This window comes from Centruroides sculpturatus, unplaced genomic scaffold (genome assembly GCF_000671375.1).
Source record: "Centruroides sculpturatus isolate CEXI.00-Female unplaced genomic scaffold, Cexi_2.0 scaffold2449, whole genome shotgun sequence".
Taxonomy (NCBI): Eukaryota; Metazoa; Arthropoda; class Arachnida; order Scorpiones; family Buthidae; genus Centruroides; species Centruroides sculpturatus.
Window position 1 is genome coordinate 1 of NW_019386571.1, and position 10,461 is coordinate 10,461.

The 10,461-nt window shown below is 34.2% G+C and overlaps 1 protein-coding gene and 1 long non-coding RNA gene across 2 annotated transcripts; both read left to right on the forward strand.

Moving 5' to 3' along the window:
• Positions 1-1,047: 1,047 nt before the first annotated feature.
• LOC111615332 lies at positions 1,048-2,376 on the forward strand. Its single transcript, XR_002755058.1, has 3 exons — positions 1,048-1,379; positions 1,457-1,508; positions 1,880-2,376. It is a non-coding gene; the product is annotated as an uncharacterized LOC111615332 (long non-coding RNA).
• A 1,120-nt stretch (positions 2,377-3,496) lies between these two features.
• Positions 3,497-5,793, forward strand: LOC111615330. The gene is made up of 3 exons (XM_023356758.1): positions 3,497-4,131; positions 4,180-4,524; positions 5,460-5,793. Exons 1-3 carry the CDS (start codon positions 3,497-3,499, stop codon positions 5,791-5,793), a joined length of 1,314 nt encoding a protein of 437 aa, XP_023212526.1.
• Positions 5,794-10,461: the final 4,668 nt, after the last annotated feature.

The following is a 10,461-nucleotide window of genomic DNA, read 5'->3' on the forward strand; positions in this document are numbered from 1 at the left end:
GAACTGTTTTTATTCATTCTGGTGCCTGGGTTAGGTAAAGTTTTAAAATAATACAGCAGGAATAGTAATATAGTAGGAATAGTATATAAATAAAACTAAAGTTAATCCAATAAATTAATACCTAAAGAGTTAGCATGAATAAGTCTCAAGATATCATCATGGAGCTAGAAGAAGGAATAAAAGAGAAACTATTCACCGTCAGAGTGTATAGAGGCTGCCCGCAACTTAAAGACAAAGCCATTCAAAGCCTGGCTGGAGTAAGCTTTCTGATTCAGGAGCTCGAGAAAAATTTTAATCAAGTCATCCAGCAGCAAAATCACCACATTGACTCCCTCCAGCAACCTGATAGAAATAACCAGGATTCTGGGACTTTAAGTCCCACATGCCACCCCACCCATACCTCCCCTTAAAAATAAGTTATATTTATGTGTGTCCAGCGTGATTGTAGTGCCATCTATTTAAAAAAACAACTAACCTAGAGGTTCTCAAGGTAGGCATTAATTATTAAGTAATTATAGATAGTTCACATTGGTTGGTTTTCATCCAGGCACCAGCACTCAGAAACATTTTTGCATTTAATAACCAAAGTTTTCCTGCTTACTTGCACTCACGTCTGTACCAACAAACACTTTACACACCTCTCTGTTGATTTGTTGCGTCTGGTTTCTAGCCCAATTCCTAATAGGTGTCTTTTGATTTTTTTTTTAGCAGCAGACGGCATATATTTACTTCTTTTGCTGTTTAAGGCATTAATTCTCTTCAAATTCGCTTCAAAGAACTTTCTATTTGGTGCAAAAGGAAAAAAAATGTATTTTGCGCCCTCTTTTGGTCGGTGTTATTCTATCCTAAATACATTAGCATAAGACTAGTAAAATGTTCTGCAGGGATATATTATTTCTCTGCTATTTTCATTGAACTGTTTCTCTCCTATCAAAATCATCAACCAACAATATCGGCATGTTTCTCTTAACACCTTTGCAGCACCCTTGCTCTGCAGGCAACTCTCCCTTAAATAGTATGTACTTTTGCTCCTTCTTCACATTACACATTAGAATACATTTTACATTTCTCATTCCTAGTTCTTGGCCTCTTGGTGTTCTCAGAGCGGGAAGAGGCCTTAGAAAAAATATTTCGGGTAAGTACATAAAATTTTTAATAGAAACTTTTATATATACTCGTTTACAATGTTATATTTTCTAGCTGAAGAATCAATAAAAAAAATGGAAAAACTTGAAAGATAGATACACAAAGTTAAAAAACAATATAAATAAGTCGAAAAGAAGTGGTGCAGCTACTTCAGAAATTTACAAAACAAATTGGAAGTATTTCGACTTATTAGATAATATGCTAAGAGGCGGATTGAGAAATGAACACTTAAAGTAAGAAAGTATTAACAAGTTAACACCATTTTAATATATTTTGTTTTCATTAAAACTAAATATTGTTCATCTTGTAGCACGTGCACGAATATACCAGAAATCATGCCTCAATGAGAATGTGAATTAATGGTAATGTATTATGAATATATATATATTTTTTAACTTTAGTGTTTGTTGTCCACATAAAAGCTAAATTATAAGAAATACTGAGATTTCTAGCTTAAGGTTAAGTTGCTGATAAAATGATGTAGAAGTTCTTTTTGTTTGTCAATAGTACAAAGACAATTCCAACAACTTAAAGACAATGCATATGATTCTTTATAAATTGTACACATCATAATGATATTGAATAAGTTGCGGTGATCAAATGTTTACATGTAATTGTAGCTATAAAAATAAAAAATGTATGCTAAACGTCTCACTTAATACAATTTTCAAGTTACTAATATCTGATTGAATTTTAATTCATGTGTATGTAATTTTTCTAATTTTTATTTTAGAATTCTGATTTGGAAGACGAATCAATCAATCAATTACCAGAATTTCTCACAAAGAATAGGTATTTTTATATTATATATAAGTTGTAAAGATTACAAACCTAATCAAAGTGTTATTTCACTATGTCCTTAAATATATTATTAATAAATTACATATATTTAATATTTTTAGCATGCCTGAATTAACAGGACCAAGCACAAGTACAAATGTATTGCCACTACCATTTGTACATAGTCCACTTCAGTCCTCTCAAAGGTTATACACATATAGTTCCATAATTGTAATTTTTTAATTTTTTTAATATTTGAAATATTCTCGAAAATGTTCGTTTTTATTTCATAATTTAGGAAAAGAAAAAGAAATGATGATGATGATGATCTTGCAGAGATCATAAAAGAAACTTCTAGTGGCATAAAAAAAATATATAGAAGAAAGTGAAAGTAACCACGATGAAGTATTTTATTTCGTCAACAATACTGGTATTGGTGTGAGACTAAAAAAATTTGATAGGAAAAAAAATGCTTTCAATAATGAATAAAATTGAAAATCTTGTTTTTGAAGAAGAAATGAAACTATAATTTTATATTGTATTNAGCCATGTAATCTTTCTATAGATGTAAAATTATTTTAATCTGATTTTTATATCATCTACTTAATGATTGTAAAAGTTAGCTATATAATCTGGTTGTAATAGATAATAAATTTTTAAAAGAATCTGTGATGGTTGAGTATAAAAACTACAGAATCGATAATTGAACCTGTCTCATAATTCGTGCCACAATAATTCTCAAGATCATAAAAACTCACGTGAAGATTAATTAAATATATGGTTCAGATGACATAAAAGAACCAAAATGTAAAACCTAAAAAATACTCAATTTTTGCAATTTGATTCAGTTGCAAAACTACAATAGCATTAAATATATGATCCAAAAGAAAAGAAACTGGTGAAAGCTCAGAAACCAACAAAAACAATAAATTTAGTTGACAGCTATGATCGCATTAAATTATATGAACATTTTTAACTCGATAAACGTTAAATTGGTTCGATTGGTTGTAACGATTGGTCAAATTTTATATAATTATTATTACAGATAACATCCTATTTGCAGTTATAAAATGCAAAATTATTTAGATATATAATCTTAAAATTTCTATATAGCAAATATCTTATATGAAAATCAAAATATACAATTATCAAAACCAACTCATTTTATCACATATTAAAAATTTTATTTAAAATTAATATACATTTTATAACAGAAAATTTAATTTATGAAAGTATTCTGCCAGGGCAGTGCTCCATCATTTACAAAATATTCTGTTAAATATTTTCTAATGTCATTAATGACTTTTGAGAGTAATGGTTTGCACCAAGTCTATTGATCTTACCAAGCACATTACTTCCTTCATTTTCACTTCTCCATTGGCCTGATACAACTCTACCTTGCCAATCTTCTGTATCGGTTAATCACCCCAAGCTAACCTGGAAGCCACACACCCACTATATCTACAACAAAGCAATCAAAGCCAGTCACTCGCTCAGAAGCATCGCACGTAACCTCTGGGGACTAGACAGTAGGACCAGTAACCTCATCTACAAGGGTGCCATAGAGCCAATGTTAACCTACGGGTGTGAGGTCTGGGGCTACTCAGCCCAAAAAATACACATCAGACGCAAACTGCTTTCTGCCCAAAGGCAAGCTCTAATTGCAATCACTAAGGCTTATAGAACTGCCCCTACGAACGCCCTCCAAGTGATTGCTGGCCTAACTCCGATCCACCTTCAAATTCTTCAACGGTACGTCAATAACCTGATAATCAAATATCAAGCAAAAGAGCTCTCAACAACGCAGCTCCATAATATAATCAACAGGCTAAACCTGCCAAACGACATCCAGAATCTCATCAGGGACGTGGACGACTATGGTATCGATATAAACAACAGTAACGAACTTACCCACCCATCGGAAACCACAACCATGATCATTCACGACATTCAGGACGGTCCCCCCAAGGGAAAGAACTTCTACACAGACGGTTCCAAAACTGCCAACTCTGTAGGAGCCGCTGTCTACTTCACGGATACCCTCACCCCCAGCCACTGGCAAGCCGTCGCAAGGCTAAGGGATCACTGCTCAATTAAACAAGCAGAATCCCTGGCCATCCTCCGTGCACTACAACACATAAACGATCATCCCCAAAGGTTTCAACACGGGAAAGTAAACATCATCAGCGACAGCAGGATTGCCCTGTAGCAAGTTAAAAACGAAAACCACAAGCTCCCAATTGTCAATGACAGCCTCAAGATTCTAAAACATTTAAGGGATAACAATATACAAATCTACTTCCACTGGGTCAAGGGCAACTCAGACACTAACGGAAATGACCAGGCTGATGACCTGGCCAGAAAAGCTGCTAACATTACTTCAAAAATCCACTATCAGGCCCTACCACTCACAGCTGTTCTCAGCTCTCTCCGTTCCATTATAATTAACAAATGGCAAAATGAGTGGGACAACAGCACCACGGGTCGCTACAGGTACGCCTTCATCCCCAACATCAACCAAAGGCTGAACAATCACGTCTGCCATACCAACTGTGAAAGTAGCCAAGGTTACGGAGTAACACTTACAGGCACTAGTCAGTAAGACCAGCTTTCAGTCGTCCAAAGAACGGCCTTTCCCTGTCTTAGGGAAACGAGTGTGGAGGGCTTTACGGTTATATTATTATATTATTTTAATATCGAAGCAGGTGAAAGTGATTTCACCTTCTTCCTTCTGTCAGGTTCCCGACACCAGTTTGTCAATTTATACCTGCGCGGACAAACACGCGTACGCGATCTGATTCGGAAATGAATCGAGGAGACATACTTATATAAACAAAAGTAAAATTTAATAAAACTAAACAATGAATACAAATGGTCAACAACAATTAAACGACAAGCTGACGGTTACAACTATACTTATGCTAATGTGCGTTCGAGAGAGAGAGCTCACAAGATTATTATAAACATACGACCTGTTAGTTGTCGTCTTCGTTTCTGTAGATATAGGTCACCTTGTAGATAGGATTCATGCTTCTATTGTACGGGAGATTAATTCTTGCACAAAATACAAAATTATCACTTCTTCTAAGTGTAGACTCGGGACTTTGTCTATCGGGCTCCGTTATGGGCGTTGGCCATCAGGAGGAAACGTATGTGGAGTCTGGACACTTTCAAATCGGTCGGAGAACTCCCGCTGAACGTATGTGGAGTCTGGACACTTTCAAATCGGTCGGAGAACTCCCCGAAAAATGACTAATTTCTCTTTTTATTCCAAAATTTCGTCCAATCATAGTCCAGTATCTCTTCGTGAGAACCGGCGAAAAGGGGGACGAAAGAGGGGTAGTCATTTCCCATCTGAGCGAGATTTTTAACGGATATGTAAAAACAACGGATGTTCTCCTTGATGAAAAGGAAATAACATTTGTCATCTAGTTTTTCCCACGTCTAAAACTCTATTTTTCTCACCAAAAACGAAGTATTATTTGGTGACATTATTTAAGCATATTTAATAAAAATTATTAAATGAGGCCTAGGGCCTTCTGGATCTCACACAACCATGGCCTGGCCCAGATGCTCACAGCACATGAAAACTTCAGGACATACCTCAACAGGTTCCACAACAAGGGTAATGCCAAATGCAACTGCGGGATCCCAGAAGACGAAGACCCAATCCACATCACCTTCACCTGTCCGAACTACAACTCTCAGAGGAGACCATTTCGCAATAAAGCAGACTCTGAAGGACTTCTTTGGCCATGCCAACTGAAAGACCTTGTTAACAACAACAAACTCTTCAAAGCCTTCAAGACCTTCATTTCCAACACCAAATTAAGTATCTACTCCAACGTGGCAAGTAACACCAATTAACGGATCTTTCCCGGCCTACCAAGGCCGGTCTACCTCTCTCTACTCTAATTTCCTGCAGGTAACCCCATACTGTACCATATACCCCCACCCGCCAATTCAAACGGGTAACTGTTGTACTCTCATGTTTTGTCGGTCGAAATTGTAAAGCGCGAACCTCCTACTGCATGTAACCCTATATTTTTGTAATATTGTATTATTGTTTTGCTTCAAAAAACAAACCGGAGTAAGCGCTCACGTGACCCTCTCCTCTTTTCCCAACTTTCCCCAATCCTTCCCCCATCCTCACCCCTACTTCCTCCTCTCCCTCTCACCCTCTACTCTTCACCAAGGCAATACCTTTTGGTACGCTTTACTATTCAATCACTGTCACTATATCGGTTAATCCAACAGGACAATATTCATTTCTGGTTGGTCCTGTCAGCAAATAATTATGCAAGCATACTGTCACTTTTATAACATTGTCAATGTTCTCCTCACTTAGTTTAATTGGTCGCTATAAATTCTCTATCTACTACTTAAAATTCCAAACGAATTTTCAATCATTCGCCTGGCTCTAGAAAGACGGTAATTAAAAATTTTTTGTTTTCACATTAAATTTTTATTTTTTTCGTGGGTAAGGCCTCATAAGGTACGTTGTTAATGGAAAGACTTCATCAACCACAAAAAAGTAAGGGATTTCAACACCATTTGATAATCTCATAGGCTCCGGTAAGTGAAATCTGTTTTGGCATAAACCTTGGCCTAATCTCGACCTAGAAAAAATTCCCCCATCACTCTCACTACCATAGCTTCCGATGCCCACAAAGATAAACTGATAGTTTGCATTACAGGCTGCTAATAAAACTTTACCAAAGCTATTTTTATAATTAAAGTTTAAGCTTCCTGTGTTAAACGGACATTCTATAATAGCATGTTTCCCGTATAATAATAATTTCCCTAAGCAATGGGGAAATTGCCATTTTTGTTTCAAAACCAGAAGCAATATTTATCCATTTTTCTGGAGTTGTAAGAAAATGTACAAAATCTTCAGCTAATTCTTCCCGAATACACATGCAAGTTTCTTTTTACAATTTTCCCCACGGTTGATCTTCCCATTCTAAAGGAATAGGAAAAACTTCGAAACGTTTCTCCTGATGCCAAATATCTGTAATGAAATATGGGGGGGAGCTATAGTCGCTGATGCTGTTGGCGTGTTTTGAAGTGAAGTTGTACTTGTTGCGGCTAAGCTTTTGTGATTGCTTTTATTATGGATAAATTTGTTAAAATTGGGGAATGTACGGATCGGGATAGTGCCAAAGAAAAGGAAGCAGCCTTTGAGAAGAGCGCAAGGATATTAAGAACACCACCAGGTAAACGTTTGCTGTCCTGTTCCACGGGAAGTGCTGTTAAAGCGAGAGATACTAGAAAGAATTTGGACAACGTCGCGCATACCTGCTAGTTATATTATATAATAAATTAATAAAATAATTATAAAAATCTCTCAAATAGATAAATTATATCTCAAAGTTTAATTGATTCATTGTGGAGTTATAATTTATTTATATTTAGCATTGTTGGAATAAAGTTCACAACTACTTTATTTACGAAAAGAAATTTTTTTAAATAAGACGAACGCTTTCTTGTTTACCATAAAAATAGAGTAAAGGAATCAACCATCAGTTCTTTACCCCAAAATCGAAATTATTGATAATTAGATGATTCAATCATCCTTACGAAACAGTTTAAACATGGCATCTGTGCTTTTCAATGAAAATATTTTTAGCAGTGGCGGCGCGCGACTGCAGGACAAGAATGTTCCTTACAGAGTCACCATATTAGCTCCTTAGTTCCCTGGCCACGCCATAGTTTCCTGCTCTGTACTGCACAGTACATAACAGAAGAAAAGTAATATTATGTAAATACAAGATTAAGTAGCCGAAGTTTAAACTATTATGTAAATTCATATTGTTATATGATTATAATAATAATAATGAAAACTGTTTGTTTTCCAGTCTAAAGCTAGGCTTTCCGGTCCGAAAAATGCATAATTTGTAATCAAAATAAATAAGAATAAAGTTGTCTTCCCATTAAAATATGTCCTGTTAAAATCGGTTATAAACGTGGCTCCGATTGCACGAGTATATCTTAATTAAAGAAAAGAATTTTTTTAAAGTTTTTTCAAAAATTTTAATTGATCCGGAGATTTAAAAACGTTGCTAAAATGATATTTTAGGAATATGATAATTCTAAATCGCGTTTAAATTTGAATTTAAAAATTCGATTGCCGCAGAACGGAATCTTTTCTTTAAATATCGTTCGAAACGTCGAATTCCGTCATTCTGTTTCTGCTGCAAACAAGATAAGCATCGCTATGAACGATCGTAAGGAAAAGAAAGCCCCGGAAAAAAAGCCCGAGTCGAGGGAACTGACTCCTTCGGACATACACATGCTTCGGGTATTTAAGAATGAGACAAAAAAAAATCTTCGACGCAGAAAAAAAAATCGTCGACTCGAAAAACAAGATAGACGACGCCAAGAGAAAAATCCTGGAGGCTAAAAGAAAAATAAAGAAGATCGTTATAAAAAAGAACATAGAAAGCAAGGTAATTGAAACACCGGGGATGCAAAAAAAATTAAAACGTAAGAGAAGATCGAAATTGAAAAGAACGAGCAGTAGTAAGAAAAGAAGCAGGAAGGAAAGTAAACGACCTCGTAGAAGGGCTAGTGGCAGCGGAGAGTAGCAGGGCGTCGATACAACGAGAAAAGGAAGCAGAATAGCTAGATTCCTGTAGTCTAGCAAACAAACGGCTCTTTTCAGAGCCATTTTTTATTGGTGAAGAGTAGTGAAATCGATTCTAATAAACAAGGCTTAATGTCGTAGATTCGGTTTGATTTTAAATTTTGAAGCGTTTCGAACGTCGTTTAGAGTGAAATTTGACTTTTCGATTATTTATTAATTGAATTTTTACTAATTAAAATTGTCTTTTGGATATATTTAAGATGTTTTTTGCGTTTATATAAACATACGAATTATGTTTATTAAAGATTTAATAAGTGTACGTTGTTTAGAGAAGTGAAGGATCGAAAACAGAAGAAATTTCGCACTAAATAAATATTTATGAAATAGCACCTATTGTTTTCTTTAAGGTTTTTATTTGTCGGAATAATATTAACATATTGATAGGCCAGTCTATGAAAAATTACGGGTCACGAGTCCGGAAATCATAAATGCTTAGTGTGTGTAGAAATTTAACAAAAGCCGAATTATGTTTTTGCCCTAAGGTCCTTTATGTTTTATCCTGGTAATATCGATATAAGCTTTTGTATTAATGAAAATAATTAGTTCCGAATTCGATACTCCTTCAACGTTACATTAAAACACAGACGTTATTAGTTATATTTTTAATTTACATACTAATATAAAATTTTTAAAATTTAATTAATAGCGCTTTAAAGAAGAAAGCATCAACTTATGAACATTTTATGGTCTGTGTTTTAATACAGTATATTGCTTTTCATGACAGAAAAGCATTAGAATAAAAATAGTTAGAATAATTATCTACACTATTCGAAATAATTTACGTGAAATTATATTACAAGAAGCTATATTATGTCTTTTAAAATATATTTAATTAATATCCAAATCTATATAATTGATAGAAATCAATGTTTAATTAATATAATGCATATATTATATTAATATAATTACAAATTGATGTATGTAATTTATAGTATTATCTAATTAAAATGTAATTTAGTATGTAAAAAATTAAAATATTTACGAAATAATATAACTTGATATGCAACTCGATATATCACGTTTTACTTAATGTAAGTTGACTTGATATTTTCATAAACACTTCTTAGAATTGAATAAAATATTTTGAACCTTATCTAAAATAAATATGGGCTATTTTTATTAAAATCTGATATTAGAAAGAGCACTTATAAATACTTAAATGTTCAACAATTATAACATCAATAAACAAATAAAAAAATTAATTTACGAGTTGCGTGAGGTAGTGATAACCCTGTATACCAGTCGACCTCCCTATAACACTGTTGATAATTCCGTTTTATATGAATTCCATGTTGTACGAGTCACTTAGATTTTACAAATACGTGTGCCGGGCTGTGAACGGCTCACGTATTTGTAAAATCTAAGTGACTCGTACAACATGGAATTCATATAAAATGGAATCATCAACAGTGTTATAGGGGGGTCGACTGTACCTGCAATGAAGTTTCTAAGGAAAGCGATTACGAGCATGCTGAATCGATAGTGCTGATTGTCTTTATTTATTATGTATTCAGTCTGCTGTACTGAAAAAATGGTTATGAGGCCTGCGCTTTTCATTCTTTTAGTTACGTGGCCGGTTGTGAAACACGTTTGATGACTCATGGTACAAATTGTGTGTTGGTGTCTTTGCTTTGATGTTTGTTCTGTTTACGTTTATTATTACTTCTACTTTCTCATTTTTGTATTATATTATTGAGGTAACCATTTAGGTTAACTTTCTCTTTTAATTTTTTTTAATATACTAATGTTTATTCTGCTTTGTGCTTGTTCTATTTAACTATTGTTCTATTGGAATCATAATTTTTAACATTTCGAGTTACGCTTGGCTTTTTGTATGGTTTACATTCCAGCTTCTTGTTCTTTCATTTCATTACTATATCAAGATAGGT

Excerpts from the sequence above, each read along its gene's own strand:
- LOC111615330 (XM_023356758.1), top strand. The coding sequence starts at position 3,497 with ATGTTAACCTACGGGTGTGAGGTCTGGGGCTACTCAGCCCAAAAAATA. Across the intron at positions 4,132-4,179 it reads AGCGACAGCAGGATTGCCCT|CCTCAAGATTCTAAAACATT; the intron begins GTAGCAAGTTAA and ends TGTCAATGACAG. Across the intron at positions 4,525-5,459 it reads ACACTTACAGGCACTAGTCA|GGCCTTCTGGATCTCACACA; the intron begins GTAAGACCAGCT and ends AATGAGGCCTAG.